This window comes from Hipposideros armiger, unplaced genomic scaffold (genome assembly GCF_001890085.2).
Source record: "Hipposideros armiger isolate ML-2016 unplaced genomic scaffold, ASM189008v1 scaffold_294, whole genome shotgun sequence".
In the NCBI taxonomy this organism is placed as follows: Eukaryota; Metazoa; Chordata; class Mammalia; order Chiroptera; family Hipposideridae; genus Hipposideros; species Hipposideros armiger.
This window is the reverse complement of record NW_017731644.1, coordinates 1746402-1772495: the sequence shown is the minus strand read 5'-3', so window position 1 is coordinate 1772495 and position 26094 is coordinate 1746402. Positions and strand designations below refer to the sequence as shown.

The window sequence follows — 26094 nt, the reverse complement described above, 5'->3', positions numbered from 1 at the left end:
TAAGTTCATTTTCTATTGAATGCATATCATTTTAACACCATCATAAAGTCGAAAAATCAAGTCAAACCATCAACGTGAGCCATGGCCCATCTGCACCTTCATTGTCCTGGTATCCTCCTTTTCAGAATACTGGTGGCTTTTAACAATAATGATCTACTTCTTTCAGTTAACTGATTACATCAATTTCCTACAAGGCTTCTGTCCAGATAAAGTCAAAGGTGATGGGTTGGATATGCTAAGCACCACAGTCATCTAATGACGGAGATCCTCTCCTCTCTGTCAGTAACAGGAGTTATTTCTTTCTCTTCCAACTCATTCATCAGAAATGGGACTTTATTTTTCGTTAGCTCACAGTTACTTCTCAGAGAAGGTGGGTTCTAAGTATAGTAGGCTGAGCTGCTGTTAACTTGCCTGGGAGACAATGTTTAATTGACAGCAACAAAAAAAAGTTTTTTTCATGGCATGTCGCTGAATATTGCCTACATATCCCAATTCATTTATCCAAAACAGTACTATAACTTTTTACTCAAAATTCTTCTAAAATCAAATTTGAGAATTTTTTTCTCCACCCAACAACCATTTTTCTGATTTTCTGGAAACCAACTTAGTATCCTACAGGACAATTCAATTCAATTCTGACACTACCAGAGTTAGCACATATACACCACAGGTTAAGGACTCAGTCCCACCACAGTGCCCCCACTTCAGATGCCAATCACCCCAGGTCGCCACACATATCTCTGACCAAAGGCTAAAAATCAGGTATTTCCTCAACCCCTCCTCAGATTCAAATTATTTGCTAGAAAGGCTCACGGTATTTATGGAAGCCCTTTACTTACTTAATATCACTGGTTTATTATAAAGGATACGGCTTAAGAAAAGCCAAATGGAAGGGATACATTGGGTCAGATGTAGGGGGAGGGGCATAGAGCCTCCACACCTTCTTCCAGCACCTTGTATTCACCAACCTAGAAGCTCTCCAAATTCAGTGATTTAGGGTTTTTATGGAACTTTTATTACATAGGCATGATTGATTAAATCATTGGCCACTGGTGATTGAACTCCAGCCCCTGCCCTTCCCTGGAGGTCATGAGGATGGGGCTGTTTCAAACCTCTAACCACATGGTTGGTTCCTTGGACAACCAGCCCCCATCCTGGAGCTAGCTAGGGGTCCACCAAGGGTCACCTTATCAGCTTAAACTCAGATATTGTTGAAAGGGGCTTGTTATGAATAACAAAAGATATTCTTCTTGCCCTTATTACTCTGGAAATTCCAAGGGTTTTAGAAGCTCTGTGCGTGGGAACCAGGGACAAAGACTGAACGTATTTTTCTTATTGTTTGGCAAGTAACTTCTACAGTAAAACCTACTCACTATAACTCTTATTTTACTTTTTTTAAAAAGTGAAATAAATAGTGTTAAAGAAGAGACAACTGGCCCAAAATGGAGTCATTTGTGTTAAGCCCCACATCAGCACACGAAGACTTAATACCTAACCTAACTGAAGTCTCAGTCTCTCCCAGGAATGTAACCTTTAACCAGTCAATCTGGACTTATCTGTCTGATCAGCAGTAGAGAGGTCATTTGCTGGATATACCTCTGTCTTCCCCTAAAGGAAGGTGACAGGCCTAAAATAATTCCCTTGCTCTGTGATATAATAACTTGTCCTGCACCCTTTCTGCCTTTCATTTTCTACTGCTCCTCAGAGCTCGTTTCTATTTGCTAGATGGGTTGCTGTTGGATTCATGAATTGTTGAATAAAGCCAATAAGATCTTTCAAATTTACTCAGATGAACTTTGTAACAATTGTAATATTCTTTAGAAAATTGCCAACACACCAAATTGATATCTATTTCCCTTTCTTTATCTCCCAAGTTGATAAAATCACAAACAGACCTTTAAGAAAGTCTGTGCAGGAAGCACTATATGATCAGTAAAAAAAATAATTTTAGAGGAGGGAAATTTATTTTCCCTCTATCCTTCTGAGTTCTTAGCTGAAACCTCTGTAATAAAAGACAGATTAACAAGAGAAAAACAAAGAGAAGTTTATTAACATATATACCTCATGTACACGTGGGAGATACCCAGGGAAAAATGAGTAACTCAAAGAAGTGGCTTTAGAATTGAGGATTAAATACCATATTAATAAGAAAGGAAGGAGGGATGGAGGCCTCTTAGGGGAGAGGAAGTCGTTTTAGGAAAGATGAATGGGGCCTTATGTTACCGGAACCCTCTGCCTGGGTGCACTGGCCCAAAGAAAAGACGAATAGGAGTTTGCAAAATAGAAAGAAAAAAATAGTTTAACACAGAATTCGCCAATTCAGAGATGAATTGCCCTAAAAACCCCCAACTCTCCAGTGGTGTATAGGTTACAGATTATACAGGGCAAAATCACAAAACGCAGTGCTTTAGGGATTTGGGGTCCTTCTGGGAACTGATTGGTTGGAGGTGAGGTAAGGGTAATGTCAATGTAATAAAGCAACATCCAAACCTGCAGAGAACCTTAATGAGTTTATTTGAGCCAAAGTGACAACAATTGCCAGGAAGCAAAATCACAATGGATTGAGAAAATGCTCTGAAAAATAGCAGTTTTGCAGCTTATTTTATGCATTAGAATCAAAGGAGGAGACATAAGGAGGGTTACATGAAATCCATTGGTGGTAGATTAAGGGGGTGGGAGAAAGCAAAGCAGGGAAATCGCTGGGATTGGATAAAAAGTCAAATGGAGCGAGACATACTTCTTTACACTGATGGGTACAGGATAGTTAATAATTAACATTTTATAGCACACAGCCTTGGTATTCAGGCAACAAGATAACAAGGAGGGATTCTGTGGGCTTGTGCTCCCATGCTGTGGTTTGTGCCCTGAGGGGTCTGGAAAAGGGGATTATGCTGACATTCCAAGGGTATGTTATTTTAGAGGCACAAATACAATCATCAGCAAGCTCACTTAAGGTAAAGATTGACTTTTGTCAAGGAAGCTACAGGCCAAGGATGTGACTGCCTGCCACAACCCACTTTTAGTTCAGAATTTTTATGTTCCTAACTATGTGGTTAATTTTGGTCTCTGAGTTTGTTGGGCCTGCCATGCTGGCCTCCTCTGAGCTTGTCAGTTTTCGTATGTGGCCCCTTTTTCATCCACAGTAATAAATCATTTCTTTAGGCCTTTAGGACAGTTTTGAGGTCTTTTCCAGTGAACCTCTGTCCCTTTGCCTGGTCTCATGGGAAAGCAGCCGGGGAGTCAGTCGACCTTAGGGATCAGGAGCTAAAGCATAACTTAGGTCAAGGTGTTCTCTTTAGCCTGCCTGAGGCTCCCCCTGTGTAACCATTAGTCAGGTCCCGGGTACTATCTTCTGCTGCCTCGGGGGTTGCTGATTATCCAGGGGAGAGGCTGGGTCTCTGATGTGCATAGTGAGAAAGAGAGGGATATGATGTCTAGAGCTGGGATTAAAAATGAAATTTAATCAAAGTCATAAGGACCCTGGGTTTCACTTAGAAGGTTAGGGAGAGGTTTGAAGATTGTGACAAAATTGGGTGTTGTGTACCCTGTTAGTCTCCTCTCCTGTGATAAAGAGTCAAACTCCATTTGATGAAACTCCATGGGGGAATTTGGAGAAATCCTTCCCTATATTTGCTGTTTTTCAAGTACTTACAGTTCAAAATAATCAATATACCATAGCAACATATTTTGGGGTGGCGTATTCTCTGACTCTTTATGATAATAGATTTTTAAATATAATTTGTAAAATAGCTAAAGAGGATCTAAAAAGAGGAGAAAAGTTTGCAGAATTTAGATTAATTTTTCACATAATCCAAAAAAGTTAAGAGAAAAGAAAAAAACATACTGGCTAGAATAAAATAAATTTAAACAACTATGAATAAATAAGCAAAGTTAAAAGTTGAAAAGAAAAATTGGAGAGAAGAAACTCCTGAAAAAGAATATAAATCAGGAAGAATTTTTATAATAGTATAAATAAAAAGAAAGCATGTAGAACTAAAATACTAAACATAAATCTCCAGAAAGGTGATTTCCACCATAAGAAAAAAACCAGAAGTGAATATTCTAACAGGTCCTCTTTGTTCATTTTCCAAATCCTGAGATCCATGGTGGGGAAAAGAATCAAGGAGCAGAGAGTTGGTCTCTTTCTCCTCTTCATGCTGGGCCTAGCTACTTTCTTTGTAAAACCCATGAACTGAGAAACAAACTTTTCAGCAGACAGCCACTAGTGAACATGGTCAGCCAGACCACCGGTGGGCCTTGCACATAACCAAGAGCACAAAAGCAGCAACCAAATTCAGTTTTAAATCAATCGTCAGCCTTTACTTTAATGGAGTTATTTATTGTTAGCTTTGTATGTTCTTTGAGTATAGAAGAATTTTCTTCATATTTTTCATAGTAAACACTTAGGACTATAGCAAATATTTAAATGACTAGAACAGAGGAATTGTATTTGCATATTATTTCTATATTGCTGAAAGAGTATTGTACATGAATTCAGCACCATGGTGTTAGGGGACTCGAAAAAGAAACTTGGGAACCAATAGATTATTATCAAGGTAAAGGCACATATTCCCCAGGTGACAAATTCTACCTATTCTGGCTATTATTATCCTTAGGATAGTGTTCTATTTATTTCATGAGTACAGAAGTTTTAATTGGATATGTCATGTTTCAAAGACAAAAGAAATGCCTAATTCACTCTAACAAACTTGTGAGTCACTGTTTATACCAAGAGAATTTCTAGTCTATGGAGAATAATATTCTTTTCTTTTTCCTTTGTTGATAAATCAAAGTTTTACACTGACCTACAGCAGCCAAGCATACTTTAAAGCACAATCATCCCAGTCTAACACAGATATGTATCCTTTTAGGTTTATGTATTCTTTTTTGTCCCCTTTTTTATTCTTTGAGAAATACTGTATCCCCAAAATAATTCAGTAAGAAAATGTTAGCAAAATTTGTCACAGTAATTTATCTGATAACAAAAAATGTATTTATAGATTTTAATGTATTTCAATTCTAATAATATTAACTGGAATTTTATGACTTTTTTCTTTCTTTGAAAATTGATACATTGTTTGTACCTTTTTGCTTCAGTTGAAAGGTTTCGTGGTCAAATGTATGGCCAATGTAAGGATAATTTCTAGAAACAACTTCACCCATTACCTGGGTTTCTATCTGTTAGAAAGTCAGTTTATCTGGAAATGTGATTTTTATGGTTTACTCTGCCCAATGCATGATCTTTTGCTTGAAGGAAAGGTGGTGGTGGGGGATGTTACAGTTTCAGTCCACCCTAACTCTGTGAGTGTTTGCTTTGTTCCCCAATCACTCTGATCCTTCTGGCAGGGAACAAGATCCAGAGAACAAAACTAGTAGTCACTTGTGTAGATAAAAAGGCAATGAATTCTGCTTTTAAGGCAAAGGGGAATAGTCTACAAAAGAATGAAAATAGGAATGAAAGTACAGCATTGTTAACCTGCAGATCTGTTGTACCTTTGAAAATCTTACACTGCAAAAAAAAAAAAAAGTGACACTAAAAAGACACATAATTGTGTGACTGAAAGAAAATCTTCAAAAAGGTCACCATTCAGTTACTGGCCAAATACTTGACAATAAAATAGACTAGATTATTTATAATTGAGAAACCATAGAACCCTTCTCCTTAAAATGACAGGGCAGTGTTTCAGCAGTGTACGAAGTACCATAATATATTATTTATTCTCTACCAGAACAACTCTTTAGATACGGTGAAGATGATGGGGTCAAGAAGAGTACTCCAGAGAAGAATGGGAAAGAAATGTCGGAGCAGACATTACAGAAGGTAGTCTAATCTTTAAGATATTGAGCTGAGCAAGTTAAATCTGAATTCTAACATTAAGGATTATATTTTAAAACGAGGGTGCATGAACTTAAACCTTGTGTGAATCCTTAATTTAAATTCATAATTCAAAATCATTGGCTTGCCAAAAGGGGGTTAAAAAAAATCAATATTAGTGAAATAAATGGGGAAACACTTGTGCTTCTGTTGACATAGATTAAAAATATTTGCAAAGATGGAATGAAGAGAATCACAACAATAGAAGTTATAAAAATTTACACTTTATGTGTTTATTAGTTATAAGTTAGCAGTTTAACTTTAAAATGGGAATATGAGACTCTGTTACACTTCAACAAACATAAAGATTTATAATATTTGAACTAAAAAAAGAGACAGTTTTAGCTTTACAGTAAAATGATAGTATATTCATAACTTTAATTTTAAACTTGAAAATATACATAACTCATCTCATTTTGGATAGCAATTGATATAAATGATTTAGTACAGTTATTTCTATTTTATTAAAACCATCCATGTATGTGTGTGTGTTTAAACCCTGTAGTCATTTTACATCACGCCTATCATTAATAGTAAAATGTTGTTAAAAAATCTTAACATTTATATTTATAATTTTATACATAATTTGTATTTGTATGCATAAATGCATTATTATCAAGTTCAGTTAAATGGGCTTGGTTGCTTGTTAGCAGTTTTTGCTATTATAAAGAAAATGTTCTTTAAATGGGTTTATTCTTATAGCTGATTATCATATAGCTACAATGAATACTTAGAGAAAGCTGCAATTGTACAAATATATAAACAAAAATATAAATGTGGACACTTACGTTTTGTAGGAAATCTAGTGATTTACAGCAGATGATGTGATTTCTTACATTTCTAACACTGCCCATGTGGTCAGGTAACAAGGACTGTCATCTCATTATTACTGAATGACCACTCTTAGGTTAACATAATAGTAGAGGACAAGAAATGCTCACATTCATCTTACGGTAAAATGAGTAGTTGAAATAATGCATACACTACCAGCTAGAATGGCATACGGTGTATACTAGCTTATCTTCTTTGTTTCCCTACAATATTTTTGTTTGCCAGGTTTTGAATAACTTTTATCTCTATGGATATGTAATACTATGCTACGACTTACTGCCCTGGAGTACAAACCCTAAAGAAATCCATGATTTCATTCCATAAATGACTACTATCATAGAGGATCCAGAAATCCGTTTTAAGTCCTAAAAACCCAACAGGATTACTTTCATTGCACCATATGTCAAAGTAGCATACTAATTTGTCGCTATTTTTTTATATTTGCCTAATTGAACTATATGAGTCCTGATTTAACCCCTGATAGCTGAGTTTCCTTATTTTAAAAGGATGTACGTTATGAGGTTCAAGGACGATTCTTCCCACAATGTGCCACTCTGAAATCAAGCTGAAATCAATTAAAGCCCAACAGACTCAGGAAGTGTTTTGTTTTGCTTTTTACCTCTTTTTTTTCTTTTTTCTTAAAGAGATTCAGATAGAAAAACCACCTTCAGGAAGGGAACCTTAGCATAATCACCTTAGCATATTCACGTTAGCACATATAAATTAAATATAGTAGACAAGAAGCATGCATATGAATATTTGTTCACTAAATTTCCCTCAGTCCCATTATTTCTGAGTTGCCTGGCAAGAATTGGTTTGCCATTTTTCTCAGCGATCTGTGAATTGCCTATTTCCCTTTTTAAGTTCCAGCCTCACCCACCAACCCCCCTTGCTTTCTCCTTTGTCCAATGATCTATATATCTCACTTTGCTTCACTGTTTTGGAATTTTCATGTTTATGTGAATTCCTCATGAGCTTGTATTAAAATTTGATTTTCTCTTATTAGTCTGTGTCTGTTAATTTGATTATTAGCCCTGCCAGAAGGACTTACAAGATAGGAGGAAAATCGTTTTTTATGCCCCCACAACATATATGAAACTCATTCAAAATGGTTTTAAAAGATAGTAACAACATGAAAACAATATTTGTTTGTAGTAGAAATGAAACATAAGTAGATTCTTTTCAAATAATATATTAACATTACACACTATTATTGGATGAATTATGTCACTCCCAAATTCTTATGTCCAAGTCCTAATTCCTAGTTCTCAGAATATGATTGAATTTGGAGATGAGGGGTCTTTAAAGAGTGATTAAGTTAAAAGGAGATTATTAGGGTTAAAGTTACAGTCTGTGGTACTTTGTCATGGCAGCCCTAGCAGAGCACGTAATACACACACTTCACAAAGTCAAGTGTTTTATTTGTTTTGAAAGGAGCCGTTTTTTTGGTAACTTTTTTAAAGTTTCAGTACTAGAGGAAAAGTGTGGACTTGAGCTGATTTGCAACACGCACACCAAATGTCTTTAACAGTTCCCCAGATTTTCATTCTCAAATATATGTTGAAAGTTTCCTTTCTATTTTTGGAGATTTAATATCAGTTTAACAACAATTTTTGAGAGTATACCTAGAATAACATTTTAATACATGCTATGGAGTTTCCATTTTAAAGTCTTTAGAAGTAGTGTCTGTGTTTTGTTATTTGTCCTTGATTTTAAACTTAAATGCAAAATGCAAGTTCTTATGATTGAACGTAGATCCACATTAAGCAGTTAACACACTTTAAACATAACAGATATTTTTCCTCTGGTATATAAAATTTTCATGAGTTGTACCCAAACTTAAATGGGTTTTAGTCAAAAGAAAAAGATAATGCTAATCTCCAGAACTGCAATCTCTAATTTAAGATGTTTGTTACATTTGTTTGTAGCATGTTATATTTTAATAAGAAGTATAAAGTTGACTTAATGGTTAATTCAACAGTATTTATTATAAGTAATTATATTTAACTCAAGTAATTTTATTAAATAGCTGTTATGATTAATAATAATAGAGATGATGATGATGATGATAATGATGATAAACTTTAGAATTTATCGTCTGCCAGGAATTGTGGCATGTTATCATATTTAATATTTATAACTGGCAAGACAGGTGTTACTATTCCCATTTCACAGATGAGGAATCTAAAGATAAAACTGCTTAGGGCCGGCCGAGTGGCGCATTGGTTAAGAGCTGGCTTGGGACGCCAGAGGACCCCGGTTCGGATCCCACATATGAGGGCCAGTGACACTGCCCTCTACAGCTAAGATGTTGAACAACAGCTCAACTTGGAGTTGGGCTGCCGTGAGTTGCTGGCGATGGTGTAGGCTGCAGCCCCTGTTGCAGAGGGTTGCCATGGGCTACCGTGTGAAGCTAGCAGCCAGCTTGAGCGGCCAGCAGCCGCAGTGAGCGGCCATCCAGAAGCCTGTGACTGATCTGCCTCGCCTGGGAAGAGCGCAATGATGGTGCCAACTTGGGCCAGTGAAGCAACGTCCTCCACAACTAGACTAAAGAACAAAAGGACAGCAACTTGTCTGTTCCCCTTCCCCCAATTTCTCAGTGCTGTTCCCATCCCCCAATTCCCCAATAAAAATCTTTAAAATATATATATATATAAAGATAAAACTGCTTAAACTTTTACCAGGTAAAGTAACCAGAGGTGGAAGTGATATCCAGACCAGACTCAAAATTAAATTACCCCTAGACCATATTGATTCTTATTAATATTTTTATACCACCACAGTCAAAATCAGTTTTTTAAAAGACATACTTGCTTTTTTGCACAAAATACATTTTTAAAAATAAAGGCTATTCTACTCACTCACCCTGGGATCTAACATGCTAAAATATTTTAAAATATATTTATGAAAAGTATATTGTTATGGGCAGTGACTAAAGGCCCCTGAGAAAAACTGAAGGGATTGTAAAAAGTGATATTTCTTATTTGTTTGTAGTATATTTTACTATCTGGAGAATAAAATTTGGAGATAGAATGATGTGGAAGAAATAAAAATGTTGCAGCCAAAGTTCATATATTCTTGAACACTGTATATTTTGGTTATGTTGTCCAGCTCTCTGATAATATAGTTGCATTGAGAAAGAACAGTAGAATTTTTATTTTCCCCAGAAAAATACAGATGTCTGTAATAGTCTGGTACAAACTTTTTTGTATATGTCTACTCCATGTCAATAGTAAGCTCTATAAAGACATAGATCCAATAGTAGGTAAGTATATGATACTGTGGAAAAAAGTGATTAAAATTAGCTGAGATTCTTTATATTGTGTTGGTAACTATCCATGTCCCAGGACAGGATAACCAATCAGTAAATGGCTGCTGAATTAAATGAAGGGAGTGGAACTCACAAGAAGAGTAGAGGGTACAGAAGGATAGGTAAATCAGAGATGACTGAAACACATGTTTAGGGAATAACTTATATCTTCACCATCCTAAGTAAAGTCTAGTAAACTGGAAAGTGTTATGAATATGCATAAGTTTCATCTTGTATATTTCTGGACTTTTATTTTAAATCATTGGTTATCAATATTTGAAAAATATTTTTCCCTTTGAAGAATTTTATCTTAAAAGTCCATATGAGTCCATATACAATAGCTTTTCAATCATTTAGGTTTCTTGCTTAACTCTAGTTTTTCCTTGACTCCAGTTCTTTGCTCATTTTCCATGTATATCTGGTAACCCTTCTTCCCCATGTGGCTTGTGGAATAGTGGGAGGGGCGCTACATCCTGAATTTGAATCCCAGTTCAAACCAGGAAATGTTTACTAAAGTTTTGAGACCCCTCGTATCCTCTCTGGGAAAATAATTATTGGCTCTACTTTACCGCACATGTTTTTGAGATGATCAGAAGAGATCATGTTTATAAAACTACTTTAAAGTGGTAAAATGCACTTTGCAAACAGTAGTGCTTATTTATTTTTCAAGATTTAAATCAAAATCAATTCTTCCTTGAAATTTTTGTATTCATGGCTTAGAATTAATTGCCCTCTCCTTTTTGCCTAGACTTATAGCACTTAGATCTGTGGGCAAAAAAAGGGCCACATACTAAAGCTAACAAGCTCAGGGAAAACCAGCATGGTGGGCTCAAATTCAGAGACCAAAAGTAACCACACAGGATGGTCTGAACATAAAAATTCCTAACTAAAAGCAGGCCATGGCAGGTAGTCAAGTCCTTGGCCTGTAGCTTCCTTGACAAAGGTCAATCTTTATCTTAAGTGAGCCTGACTATTGTCCTTGTGCATCTAAGATAATGTACCTTTGGAATGTCAGAGTGATCTTTTCCAAACCCCTCAGGCACAACCAGGGCACTAGAACACTAGACTACAGAACCCTTCATTATTATCTCCTTCCCCACATACCATCTCTATGTGCCGTAAATGTTAATTGTTAACTAATCTGTACCCACCAATATAAAAGAAGTGTTTGTCTTTCTGTTTTACTTTTTATCTAATCCCAGAGATTTTCCCACTCTGCTTTCTTTCAGCTCCCTAATCTTCCACTAGTGGATTTCATGTAATCCTCTTTAATTCTCTTCCTTTCATTCTAATGTATAAAATAAGCTGTAAAACTGCCATTCTTTGGAGTGTCTCCTCAATCCATTGAGATTTTACTTTCTGGCTATCCTTGTCCATTTGGCTCAAATAAACTCATAAAATCAGCTTTGGACTTTCCTTATGGCAACAGATCCTATCCTTTAGTAGATTTATTTATGCAAGTATCTTTCTTTCCAGATAGTTTTTGAATTTTTTTTCAGGTCAGGAATATTGTATGTTATTTCTGAGTCCCACAACATGAACTTTGCTTATTGAAATAAGTGAAAAAAAAATTAATTTGTATGCAACCTTGAAATAATTATAATTTACAGTTGCTAAGACTTGTTTTGGTAAAATGTTCCTTTATTGTGTAAACTAAGGACTTCATGACTATGAAAATTACATTTTAACTTAGAAGTAAGCAGCATCCATAAATATTTTGTATTTAGGTCATCAGTTTTTCATGATTGTTGAATATTGAAAAAAATGTTATTTTATTAATAAAGTTTCTCTATGTATCTATTTTTAAACTTTTTATATAAATTGTTTTCCTCTGAAAATTTTTTTTCACAGTGAGTAAACTACATATGTAGCCAAAGCACTTATGAGCTCAGAAAACTCTGCAAAGTTTATTAGCATACTTATTTCTGTTTCACTATGTGTAGAATTTTAACTTCTTTTACCATCTGTCCTTTATTCTACAGATATATTACTACATTTTATAGTATGTTTATCTATACTATCCTAGAATTATTTAGAAATGAAATACTTTAGATTTATTATGTCCTTGTGCTTAATGTAATTTCATTTTCATAAACTAGAAATGATAATAAAATACAGTGGATTATGGTTTGGGACTTTTAAAAGAATAAATAAAACTCTTCTGTTTAGGTCATTGAATTGGAAAATCGGCTAAAATCTTTTGAGAAAAGGTCGAGAAAATTAAAAGAAGAAAATAAAAAATTATCAAAAGAAAATGATTTTCTGAACTCCCTCTTAAAACAGCAGCAAGAAGATGCAGAGACTAGAGAAAAAGAGCTAGAACATCTACAAAAGGGGAGTAAAGATGTAGAAAAAGACAAAGCTGATCTTCAAGTGAAAATCAGTGAGCTGGAGAAAGAAGTCACTTCTCTTAGGAACCAAGTGGCAGAAGCTAATGGGTTGAGAGATGAAAATGCAGAGCTGATAAATGCAATGGAGAAATTGAAGCATTCAGAAAACAAAGCTAAAGCCGAGATGGCTACCACGAAAGTGAGATCTGGACAATGTGATTGTAAGACAACCACTACCAAGGTTAAATTTAAAGCCGCCAAGAAAAAGTGCCCTGTGGGTCGTTACCACACTATTCTCAATCACTCCATCAAGGTTATGAGCAATCTGTTTGAGAACCTCAGCAAGGACAAGGACGGCTGGGAGGATGTGAGTGAAAGCAGGTAAGGCTCTCATTAACTTAGCTCTGTGGTGGCGACACTGTGCATATGTAAAGCACTGGCAAATGGAGATTGAATTTCAACTACTGTCGATTTGGTATTCAGAAAAAATACTGTCAGATCCTTTGAAATATCTTGGGAGGTCTTGTTCTGAGCTTATTGACTGAAATTTGCATGCAAAATTAGCCACAACTGCATGAGTATTTGAATAGGTGCCAGGAAACCCAAAAGAAGGCAATGCTTGATTTCTTCCAGTGATGCTATTTTCATGCAGTCATGAGGCTTGAAATTGACAGTTTGGCAGGTTGATTTAATTTGCTGGCCCTTTGCATATTCACCACTGACAGCTAAGGATTCCCAGGCAAGCCTACCAAGTCTGTTTAGTTATCTTGTGACACGCCAACCTGGGAGGAGAAACATTTTTCCCCCTTAATTTAGTTAGATAAATTTTGAATGACCCATTTCAGCTTGTTACCAGATGTCTACAAGCTGTTTAACACCCTTTAAATTAAGAACCATCTTCACTAATTATTTCATGTATGTGTTATGCAAAGTCATTGTACTAACTTTAATTGAATGGTGGTTAAAATGTAGTTCCTTAAAGTTAAAGCTCTACAGATTCCTGGTCTTAAGTTATATAACCCCTAGTGAATAGCAACAGGAGAATACTAAAAATCTATAATATTTCCCTTACCCCCGGCTATACATTCACATATGCACATGAACCATATCAGTAACCACAAAGGCAAACGGATAATAGAACACCTCTCTTTATACCAAGATAAAAGAGAAGTTTAATGTTGCCAGGATTGCTAACAGACAGATTGAACAATTTTCCATAATTTTGTCATGTTTTATAATGGTATATATTTCCTTTATTTTTCGTAATTTTTGTTTTAAATCTCCAATAGTGGTCTGTTTTAGATTTAGGATTGTGGGTGCACAAAACATATAACTTTCCTCCCATCTCCTAAGTTCTTTTACCTGGGTTAATAATCAAATTAATAGACACAGATTAACAGGAGAAAGTGTCTGATATTTATTATTATGGATGTACATGCTGGGGGTATTTTAAGATATGAGAACTGAAATCACTAGGCAGTTGAGGTGTACGTGTCACTCTGGACAAAGGAGAAGTGGGGCCAGCAGTCTGGGATTGGGAAGGAAGTAGGTAATTCACAGGCAGTAGAAAGAGAAAACATATGGGAAACGAATCTTGCTGGGCCATCCGGAAACACTGGGACACAGGGAAACAGGCTTTGCTAGATTTCTTCCTGTGCATTCACATATGTGCTAGTTCATATGTGCTAAGGTGAATATTCTAAGGTTCCCTTCCAGAAGCAGTTTTTTCTATCTGAATTTCTTTAGGCAGAAAAGGGGAGAGTAAAGGGCTCTTTCTGAGTCTTTAGTTTCTTAATAACCAGGTTAAAAATCAATATCTCAAAAGGCCCATTTTGGGGTGGCAAAACTTTGGTTCCCCTCATGATGTCTCTGGATAGTTTTCTGAATCACATAGAACTGAAACTTATTTTAGAATGTGGTTCTCAAACTTGTTTGTATATTACAATTACTTGGGGTGTCTTATAAAAATTCCAAAGTTCAGGCTGTACCCCAGAACAATTGAATCTTAACGTCTGGAGTGGGATACAAGCTTCAGTATTTTTTGAAGCTCTCCAGCTGATTCCAATATGCAGGCAAGTTTGGGAACCACTGTTTTACATTTTCATTTGGTCAAGCCCTTTTCATTAGGCAGGTAAAAAACTCAAAAACAAATTCATGAAGGTGAGGAAGAAGGACCAGGTTTTCATTCCCATTCTTTGTTACTTCTCAGGTTTTCTTCCCAGTTCTCAAAAGCAATCAGGGATAAAATAATAAGTAGCTTAAAACCCACTAAGCATTTATCTGTATTTTCAAGGATATTCTGGTTTCAGCTACTAATTATATCTCAGCCAGTTGGTACTACCACACTCTGTGTAATATAGTGGTGCAGTTTACTTGTGTGAGGATGTATGCATGAATAAATGTATGAAAGTTAACTAATACGCTCAATTCTAATTTCATCATATTAGCACGTGTGCAGAACGTCACATATTTTGGAAGATGTATCACACACTATCTCTTCAACATAGGGTTGTCATTAAAATTATTTAGCAGTGAAACTTAATTTTAAACTGTGAGGATTAAGTGTTACATTTCTTGCCTGACAGAGTAGTCTCAGGAATCACTCAGGTGCAAAGAATTCTCAAACAATTAAAAATCCCACAGTGGAGTTTCAGGACTTCAAAACATTCTATTTCTTTTTACCTTTTCAGAGTCTGAAATATAAGAAATTTACATGGACCCTGAGAAAAATAGAGCTTTGTTCTTTTTCTATATAAATATACTATATTATATAATTATTACCTTATTAATATTTATTTATAATTGAATAGTATTACAAGAGCATGTGATCAGATGACAAAGATAATACAATTTAGTAACAAGTTTGAAGCACTTTATTCAAGGGACAGCAGTCCATGGGGTAGGGGCGTACAGAACCTAACAAGCAATGAAGCATGCTTCCTGAGGGAATTTGGACAAGAGAGTTTTGTAGAGCACTAGAAGAGGCAATGCAGAAACAGGGCATGATTGGCTAGGAGGTTGAGAATTTCCCAATAAGTCTAGCAAGTCCTATTTTCTAGGATAAAGTAAGCTAGATAAAGCTGAGTTCAAGGATTGTGATTGGGGTAGGTTAGGTTTCCTTGACGGTGAGGCATGGGCATAAAAATTAATTTTCCTTCTACCTTTCTAAATTCTGGCTGGACTAATAGAGACAGATTAACAAGAGAAAATGACCAAATTATTACGTATGTACATACGGGGTTCTATATGAATTTGGGGATTGTGGTTTGGGACTTCAAAGGGGAGAAAGGCAATTCACGTGGAGGTAGAAAAGCAAATGTTTGGTTAATAAATGTTTGCTGAGCCATCTTTAACAATGGGACAGAGAGAGGACACTGATCAAAGAGGCCTTGCTAGATTTTTCCCCATGTGAAACATATCACACACCAATTCATATTAATTATAATTATCTATGATGATATTTCCCTTCCTGGAGGAAGTCCTATATCTAAATTCTTTCAGGCAGTAAGGGGGAAGGTCAAAAGTTTTTCCTGAGTCTTTTTTTTTTTTCTTCCTTGAAAGTAATCAGCTTAAAATAATCAATATCCCAAAAGGCATATTTTGGGTTGGCAAACTCTGCTTCCTCTCAGAGGTGTTTCCCATAAGTGTAGCTGATTTAGGCTTAGGTTTTCTGACATGGGCTAGGCCACTGGGGTGGTCCACATTTTGTGGGTCCCTTCATACAGATTACCTTTACTAATGCCCATTCAGTGATGAGTGATAATCAAGAGTTGTTATTAATACCTTGAAAAAGAAAAACAGAATTTCAGCAAAGCATGTTTATCTAATTTGTGGATAACTTGACATTGAAAGGGATGAGAGCTATTTTATAAAACAGAATCAAAATCTCCAAAGATTTTAATAGACTGGGATGATAGTTATACAAAAGACTGCAGGGTTCTTTACTTGGCTATAAAATGCCAATTGTTCAACGATATAATGGGAAAAATATGAGACTTTGAGATAGTGTACATAAAAATATTTTATGAGGCTTTGTTAAATCCTGTATGAATCTACAGTACAATATTCATGCCAGAAAAGCTTACATAATTTTAGTCTCCATCTACCAGGGGTTCTGCTAAGTACTTCTCATAGTTCACTTGGAATATGAAATTGAATTGTGGGTGTAATGCTCCATCAAAATAAGCTGAAGCACATTCGAGAGTGACCAGGGTGTTGAAGCATCTCAAAAGCATACATATTAGGAATATTTGAACAAGCTAGGGAAGTTTTTCTTAGCGATGTCTCGAGTATCATATGACTATGCTTAAATAGTTAGACAGTCGTGCGTGTGGAAAAGGGATTGGACTTACATGTATGTCAGACTCAGCACTTCCAAACTTCCTTTCTTGCTTTAAGTTTTATCTTTAACACACACTATTAACATACTGTGTATTTTACTTGTTCTTCTTATTTATTGCCTATCCTCCCACCCCTCTAGGATGAAAGCTACATGAGGGCAGGGATTATTATTGACTGTTCACTTACTGCTTTATTCGTGGTGCCCAGAAAAATGCCTGAAACATAGTTGGTGCTTAACAAGTATTTTATTGAATGATGACTGGTCATTAGAAATGGAACTGAGATCAATAGATGAAAGCCTCAGAGATTCAGATTTTGTCCCAGACCAAGGGAAAACTTTTCTGTTAGGAATGTTCAAGCTTTCTGCCCTGGCTTAGAAAGTAGTGAGTACTCCCAACACTGGAGATGATAAAACTTATGCTTCCTGAGTTAACACTTATAGAAATACTATAGAAGTGGTGATAGTAGGCAGTTGATACTAAATAATCTAATTTCTGCATGAGATTTTACAATTTTGTAAAATATATTTAGACTAATTTTTCTCAACATTGAGAACCAGTAAATGCTCAAATCAAAATGCTCTAAATAAAATATATTTAGACTAATTTTTCTCAACATTGAGAACCAGTAAATGCTCAAATTAAACGTATAGTTTTATATGCAATATGTGCTATTATATTATTTGGTCTTGAACTTAGAGTTATATTTGACTACTTTTCTTCTTGGATTTTATGTACCCCCTCAACACACACACTTTTTTCCAAAAGCAGTGATTCTGAAACACAGAGCTCTCAAAATTTGGGAACAATTATTGTAGAAACATCTCAGAAAGTAAGTCCTACAGAAGATGGAAGAGACCAGAAAGAGAGTGATCAAACAGAAGACAGCCAAATGCAAGGAAAAGGAATAGTGCAAATACATTCAAATACAGATGGCAAGACCCCAAAGGTAAATGACACAGTTTTGCTTAATTATAAGCTATGTTTTCAATTTTATCTTATGCTCCATAGCTTAAATCAAATTTTGTTGCCAGTAATTTAATTAACATCCTTAAAAAATTAACTTTTCTGTGAGGTATGCAGTGAAAATACGCACTTTTTAATAATTTTCAAGTCCAATGTATTACAATCTTTTTATAGATAAAATGGAAATAGATAATATTTTCTTAAATATAAATCTTAAGGGGTTTATATCTGTGCCCAAAATAGAGGTGATAGTAAGTAAGCTCATTATTGTTTTCAGGTATATGCAAACAGAAAAACAGTCATTTTATTTTGTTATAAAAAAATCATCTTTTAATTAACCTATAGGGTTCTTCTAAAATCAAATCCAAAAGTGTTTATTATTTGAGATCTGGCAAGAACTTTGGAAGAAAAAGTTCAAAGATGACAAAAACCTATTTTAGTTACTAGTATTGGGTTGTCGGAAAAGTCATGACATATTTTGTCTATGTTTTTCAAAGGTCATTTATTTATATAAAGAACAAAGATCAATCAATGATATATTGCCCGTTTTGTTCAATAACCTTTTGCCACCTTTCAGTGAGTTTCATAATTTCTCATTCATGGAAGGACCTGTCTTTATTTGCAAAAAACTGAACAAGGTGCTAATTTACAGCCTCATCTGAATTGAATGTTATACCACACAAGGAGTTTTGAAGAGAGCGAAACAAGTGGAAGTCTGACGGTGCAATGTCAGGCAAGTATGGTGGGTGTGGCAACACATCCCATCCAAGCTCCAGTAATTTTTGACGGGTGATCAAACTTGTGTGTGGTCTCGTGTTGTCGCGATGGAACGCAACTCCTTTACAGTTAAACTCTGGATGTTTCTGGAAGATAGATTTGTTTAAACTGTCCGATTGCCAACAGTTACATATTCAAATTGATTGTTTGGTTCCTTGGTAGGAGCTCGAAAAACACAACACCTTTAAAATCCCACCACACTGAGAGCATAACCTTCCTCTGATGAATGTCTGCTTTCGATGTCATTTGAGGCGAATCATCACGTTGGAACCAAGACCGTTTGCACACCACATTGTAAATAATCCACTTCTCATCACCAATTACCAGTAGCTTCAAAAGAGGATTGTTTTCCTCACGTTTCATGAGCATATTGCAGATGTTTATACGCGCCGTCAAATGAACTTTGAGTTCATGCGGAACCTAAATATCAAGCTTGCTTACATATCCCAGCTTCTTCAGGTGGTTGTGAACGCTTGAATGATGGATGTTCAATGTTTCTGCATTCTCGCGTGTCGTGTAATGTGGGTTTGACTCGATCAATGCCTTTATTTTGTCGTCATCAACCTCGGTGGGCCTCCCTGACTCAGGAGCGTCTCTGAGATCAAAATCACCAGCACGGAATTTCGTGAACCATCATTGGCACCGATGTTCTTGTAGAGCATTTTCTCCATAAACTTTATGCAACTTTTCACAAGCTTGACACGCATTCTTCCCTTTATGAAATTAAAACAGTGAAATATGGCAAAAATGCCCAGTTTGGTCTTTCATCTTCAAATTTTTGTAAAATCTCCAAAACTCAACCAAATCACTTAATTTTTTTTTAGAATGAAGCTAGAACTGTCAGCTGTCAATGACATAGCAATAAGATAGATGCGAATGACTCTAGTACTTCCAAAAATGAACTAGTACCATCTGTCGCAAACATGTGTCATGACTTTTCTGACAACCCAATAGAATAAAGTTCAGATGAAGAATTATATGCTAAGTGCCTGCTGATTCATTGATTGATAAATAGATTTTATATAAATCTCCTATTTTGCCACATATTTTTGGCTGGGAATTTTGTTTAGTTGCAGTCATTTATGTGTAGTATAATGAGTTTAGAAATAAAAGTAACTCATAATTCCATTCATATAATAAGAGAATATAATATAAACTACTTGGAATAGATTTATGCATTGTTTGCAGTCAGAAAATAAACGTTGAACAAATTATAGCAATTGTGTTTTGAAACTATTGGAACTTCAGAACTTCCCAGTAACCCCAAACGGTTATTTTAACTTTAACCTAATCACTTATATCCTTTTCCTTATAATTTCATCTTGTTTAAAGTTATGGTTAATTGTCCCTGTTTTTAAAATTTTATAGATTCTATACAATATATCTTCTTTTGTGTCTGGCTTCTTTTATTCAATATTATGTGGAATTCATTTACTTTCATTGTTGTATATAGTATTTCATTGTCTGAATATACCTCAATTTATTTATCTAGTTTACTGCTGAATTTTGGGTTGCTTCAATTTGGATTTCTTGCAGATAATGTTCCAATGAATGTTCTTTTACATGTCTTCTGTTGCATACATGTCGGCATTTCTGTAATTAAATACTAGGGGTGGGATTATTGCACCATTGATTATGTTTTTCTAAGATTTTAGTTGAGAATGCTATTTTCCAAGTGTTGTATCAATTTGTTGTACCTACCAGCAGACTGAGGATTTTTACTGTTCCTCATCGATACTTGATATGTTAGTATTTCTCATCTCAGCCACTTTTTTATGTATTTTGAAGTATGTCATCTGGATTTAATCTATGGTTTTGTGATTACTAATAAGGTGTTGTGTACTTTCTCTTGATTATTGACCATTTAGAATTCTTTAGCAAATTGTCTCTTCAAATCTCTGCCCATTTTATAATTGAGTTGTCTGTATTTTTCTTATTCATTTATAGGAGTTCTCCTATGTGCCTTTTGTTGGTTCTATTGGATTGTCGGAAAAGTCATGACGTATTTTTTCTACGTTTTTCGTTGCAAAAATGCATCATGACTTTTACGATAACCCAATATATGAGCCTTTGGTTGGTTATATACATTGTAGATATCTTGCCCAACTCCATACTGTGCCTTTTCAAGGCTCTTAATGGAGTTTTTGAGGAGCAGAACATCTTAATTCTAATGCAGTCACAGTAGAAAATTAAACAATCCAGTTAGAAAATGGGCAAACAACATGAACAGACATTTCACCAAAAAAGATGGATGGCAAATAAGCATATATAAAGATGTCCAACATCATTAACCAGTAGATAAATGCAAATTAAGGCCCTGATGAGATACACATCTATTAGAACAACTAAAATAAAAAATGGTGACAATACTAAATGCTGACAAGGATACAGTGTCTCTGGATCACTCGTACATTTCTGGTGTGAATATAAAGTGGTACAGCACTTTGGGAAACAGTTGGCAGTTTTTTAAAAAACCTCATCATACACCTACCATACAACCCAACTATCTCTTTCTTGGACACTTATTCCACAAAAATAAAATTTATTTTTATTCAAAAAACCTGTACATGAATGATCATAACAGCTTTATGTGTAATAGCTGAAAACTGGCAACAACCAAAATTTTCTTCATTAGCTGAATGGCTAAACAAAACGTGATGCATCTATACCATGGAATACTGCTCAGCAATAAAAAAGGTACAGACTGTTAACACACACAATGTCCTAGCTTTGTGACCTCAAATTTGTCACCCTGAGTGGGGTCTTGGCTTGCTTTCATGCCATCTGGTGTTCTGTGTTGGGGATTATCAGTTGTCCTGTATTTTGTTGGATACTTTGTTGGTTACTTGTCTCCCTTGGTTCCTACTTTCACTTTAGTTTTGACCTCAGAATTTCCCTTAATATTTTGCATTGTCACAAAGACACTTTGTGCTCATTTTAAAGTATGAAAATTTTTATGAATTTCTAGTTAGTAATAATACTGGAAATATAGATTCAGTTCTTTTTTATTTTAGGTCCAGTTAATTTAGTGACTAATATTTTTAATTTGGTAGTTCTGTTTTGGATCTTTTTACAGTGCTCAGTAATAGCACTTAAATATTAATTGAATCTTATAGCAATGAAACTTTTAAAATATATATCTTATATACTGGTTCTGAAGACAAGTTCAAATGAGACATTTCAAAAATATTTTGAGAAATGAAGCATAGTTTAAAGGAAAGTAATTACTTCAAAGGAAAACATTTTCTTAGATAGGGGTCTTCTGGCATTTGTGTTAATAAATCAGTTTTATTACTTTGGGCCATGCTTTTATATAATATAGTATAATTTATGTACCTGTCAACATAAAATATATGGCTCATTGTCAAAGTATAATTGGTTTAAATTTACTTTTTTACCCCAATTTTACTATAATTATTTATTTGTTCCTGAATTGGGATCTTTGAAAAAAAATTCTCTTCTTTAAAGAAATAGTTTTGTAGATTGATATTGTTCCTGTTTCTCAGCCAATAAATTCTTAAACCAGACCACACACTTTATTATTAGGATTTATAATATTTTGAAACATATTCCTATTTAAAATTTTGCTTTGGGACAGCTTTTTTTAAATTGGTAAAACGTTTTAGAACGAAAGTCAACATAGCTTTATTTTATTTAGCCTTAGAGTAATGGATGTCATGAGGAAAACATATAGTTTCAAGGAAACTTATTGTATTATCATCAACAGTATTTTAGCTTTATTTGTCAGAAGGGATTCATCTATTTACATACAACACAGAACAATATTTGAGAAAAGGATCTAGATTCCCAGAGAGTAAGTTATTATTATAATATTTTATTTTTGTTGCTTTTACTATATTTACTCCTAACTTTTTAAATAGTCCCTAAGTTAAATTTATACTACTTTGGGGTTAATTTTGTATCTATATCTTCTTCTTTCTAGCTCAACTTCAGTGACAAATTATTTATGAGTTCTTGGTATCAATTATTGAATTTTATCTAGATTTTTTTAAAATGCTACGTAAATAAATATATTTTTAAGTAAAAAAGTATTATTTATTATGTTGGTTCACTTGAGGTTGTTATTGAGTAATGATCTAATTTTTATGAAACCTTCAAATTTAGGATTATTTTCATCACAAGAAAGCCAAAAAACCAATTTTTCAAAAAAAGAATGGCGATAGTCAAAAGAGTTCACATACAACAGTTCCTACCAGAGGTAAGAATGCATATGAAATTAACAGTGCCTTTGTAATTTAATGTGATTGTTAAAATATTATGAACATTATTTTTTATAACAAAGATACATTTTCTCAGTTAACAGAGAAAAGTGGAAAAATATAACTTCCCAGAAATCAAGTAGCAGTATTATTTTATTACGAGAACGGATTATATCATTGCAACAACAAAACAGTGTACTTCAGCATGCCAAAAAAACAGCAGAATTGTCTGTTAAAGAATATAAAGAAGTCAATGAAAGGCTCCTTCATCAGCAGCAAGTATCTGAGCAACGATTTCAGACAAACAGACAGACAATAAAGGTAAAGGGGACTTTAAAAATAAATTATAATAGGCTATATTATAAAAGTACATATTTGGTTTTGCATGTGTTGTTTGGATCATATTAGTGTTAGATATCTATGAGTTTAAAAATAATTCCCAGGCACAATATAATTAGTTTAATACCTAGATTTCTTTAATAAGGTCATATTAAGGAACAATCTATATGAGGGAGAGAACATGGAATCAAAAAGACAAACATTTCACTAGTATTCCTTTTCCGCTTAGTTTTTCTTTTCATCTTAACACTTTTATATTGTATTTATTGCAATATATCTTAGAATTTAAAAGCAGGCTCCATAAATGCGTTTAGCTTGCCCATTTGTCAATGTCTAAAACTTTGAATTTATCATTACGAATCACATTATTAACTGGTAATTACTTCAGTTTCTACTTGTAAATACTAGTTTAAAATGTGAAGCTATTAATATAAATATCTATATTAATATATGCTTATAACTTATTTATGCTTCTTTTATTCATGTGAATTGAGTTTTCTACAACAATTATTAGACATATTATACCTTACTGCTGGTTATCATAATTTAAACTTAAGGCAAATGAAACCAAAAAGATCGTTCCTTGTGTATCTGTTTTTTTTCTCTTTTTTTTTTGATGTTTTACTCCTTTTTATTATTACCAATTGCCATATTCTCTAAAAGTTTATAACATAATTTCTGTTTAACTAAACATAACTGGTTATTCTTTTCTTTCTTAAGCCACAAATTATTCTTAAAATTTTAAAAGTTTTATTGCAGTAACAAGTTTAATCAAATGGCTGTTTCCAAAATGGACTTCTTTCCTGTTTTATTTATTTTTTTAAGTTCACTCTTTTATTAAAAAGATTTTTTATTAAACATTGAATTGTACATTTTAAATGGGTGAAGAGTGGTATGTGAATTTATATCTGAATAAAACATTTTTTAAAATGTTGGTTTTAAATAAGAAAATATCAAGAGAATTAGTAGTAGCTGAATGAATTTTGCTAATAATACATTCATTGCTGACAGAATAATATAATAAAAATCATTCTCTAGTCAATTTAATAAAGCCTACTACTAGCATGTCTGGATGTACCACAGTTTATATATCTATTCATCTACTAAAGGACATATTGTTTCAATGCTTTGGCAATTATTAATAAAGCTGCTATAAACATCTATGTGCAGGTTTTTGTATGCACATAGGTTTCCAGTGCTTTTGGATAAGTACCAAGGAGCATAGTTGCTGGATCATATGGTAAGAGTATGTTTAGTTTTACAAGAAACCAACAAACTCATCCAAAGTCGCTATACCATTTTGTATTCCCACCAGCAGTGACTGACTGAGATTCCTATTGCTCAGCATCCTCACCTGTGTTTATTGTAGTGAGTGTTCTGGATTTTGTCCATTCTGATAGGTGTATAGTGGTATCTCATTGTTACTTTAATTTGAATAGCCCTGATGACATATGATGTAAAGCATCTTTTTAATGGGTGTTTGCCATCTGTTCATCTTCTTTGGTAAGATGTGTGTTTGGATCTCTTCCCATTTTTTAATTGGGTTGCTTGTTTTCTTACTGCTGAGCTTTAAGAGTTCTCTCTATATTTTGGATAACAGTCCTTTATCAGGTGTGTCTTTAGCAAATATTTTCTCCCAGCCTATGGCAGAATGGGTCTTCTCATTCTCTCGACATTGTCTTTCAAAGAGCAGAAGGTTTTAATCTTAATGAAGTCCAGCTTACATTTTTTCATGCGTCATGCCTTTGGTGTTGCATCTAAAAAGTGATTGTTGTTGTACCTATGGATATTTAGAGGTTCTCCTGTGTTATATTCCAGAAGTTTTTTAGTTTTGCATTTTATACTTAGGTCTGTGATCTGTTTTGAATTAATTTTTGTGTAGGGTGTAAGGTCTGTGTCTAGATTTATTTTTTATTTTTTGGCCTTTAGGTATTCAGTTCTTCTAGCACAATTTGTTAGGAAGACTATCTTACCTCCATTGTATTGCCTTTGCTTTTTTGTCAAAGATCAGTTGACTGTATTTGTGTGGGTCTATCTCTGGGCTCTCTATTCTGCTACACTGACCTATTTACCTATTTTTTGTGTGTGAATACCACACTATCTTGATGACTGTAGCTCTACAGTAAGTTTTGAAGTCAGGTAGTGTAAGTCTTGCAATTTTGTTCTTCTCCTTCAATATGGTTGACTAATCTAGGTCTTTTGCCTTTCCATATAAACTTTAGAAGTTTGTAAATTTCCACATCCTGGGACTTTGGAATTTCAATGAATTTATAGATCAAATTGGGAAGAAACATCTTTACAATATTGTGTCTTTCTGTCCATGAATATGGAATATCTCTTCATTTATTTACTTCCTTAATTTCTTTTATCAGAGTTTTTTAGTTTTCTCATATAGAGCTTATACATATTTGTTAGATATATATTGAAGTGTCTCCTTTTTTAGGGATGCTAATGTAAATGGTGTTTTGCTTTTAATTTCAAATTCCACTTGTTAATTGCAAGTATTACATTGTATCCTCCAACCATACTATCTCTAATCATTTATTTGGTCCAGCAGTTATTTTGTTTGTTTGTTTATCAATTGTTTTGGGTTGTCTACAAAAATAATCACATTATCAGAAAAAGAAAGAGAGACAGTTTTATGTCTTCCCTCCCAATCTGCATAACTTCTATTTCCTTTTCTTGTTTTGTCGACTTAGCTAGGCCTTCCAAGTATGTTGAAAAGCCATGGTGAGAAGAGACGTCTTGCCTTGTTCATGATCTTAGTGGGAAAGCTTCAAATTTCTTTCCATTAGGTGTTAGGTTAGCTGTAGGGTTTTTGTAGATACTCTTTATCAAGTTGAGGATATCCCCCTCTGTTCCTAATGATCTAGAGATTTTATCTTGAATGAGTGTTGGATTTTGTCAAGTACTTTCTGCATCTATTGATATAATTGTGTGATTTTTATTTTTTAGCTTGTTAATATGAAGGACATTAATTGATTTTAAAATGTTTTACCAGTCTTGCATTCCTGGGATAAATCCCATTCGGTCATAGTGTATAATTATTTTTATACATTGTTGGATTTGATTTTCTAATTTTTTTTGTGGAAGATTTTTACATCTA

General features: G+C 34.2%; 1 protein-coding gene across 1 annotated transcript in view; it reads left to right on the top strand.

Annotated features, from left to right (window-relative positions):
• Positions 1-26094, top strand: part of CNTLN (centlein) — a 276595-nt gene that overhangs the window by 179457 nt on the left and 71044 nt on the right. The window contains exons 13-17 of the mRNA XM_019659078.1: positions 5730-5821; positions 12186-12727; positions 17455-17635; positions 22555-22648; positions 22747-22970. Of these exons, the coding sequence (XP_019514623.1) occupies positions 5730-5821; positions 12186-12727; positions 17455-17635; positions 22555-22648; positions 22747-22970 (1133 nt within the window). The remainder of the gene's footprint in view (positions 1-5729; positions 5822-12185; positions 12728-17454; positions 17636-22554; positions 22649-22746; positions 22971-26094) is intronic.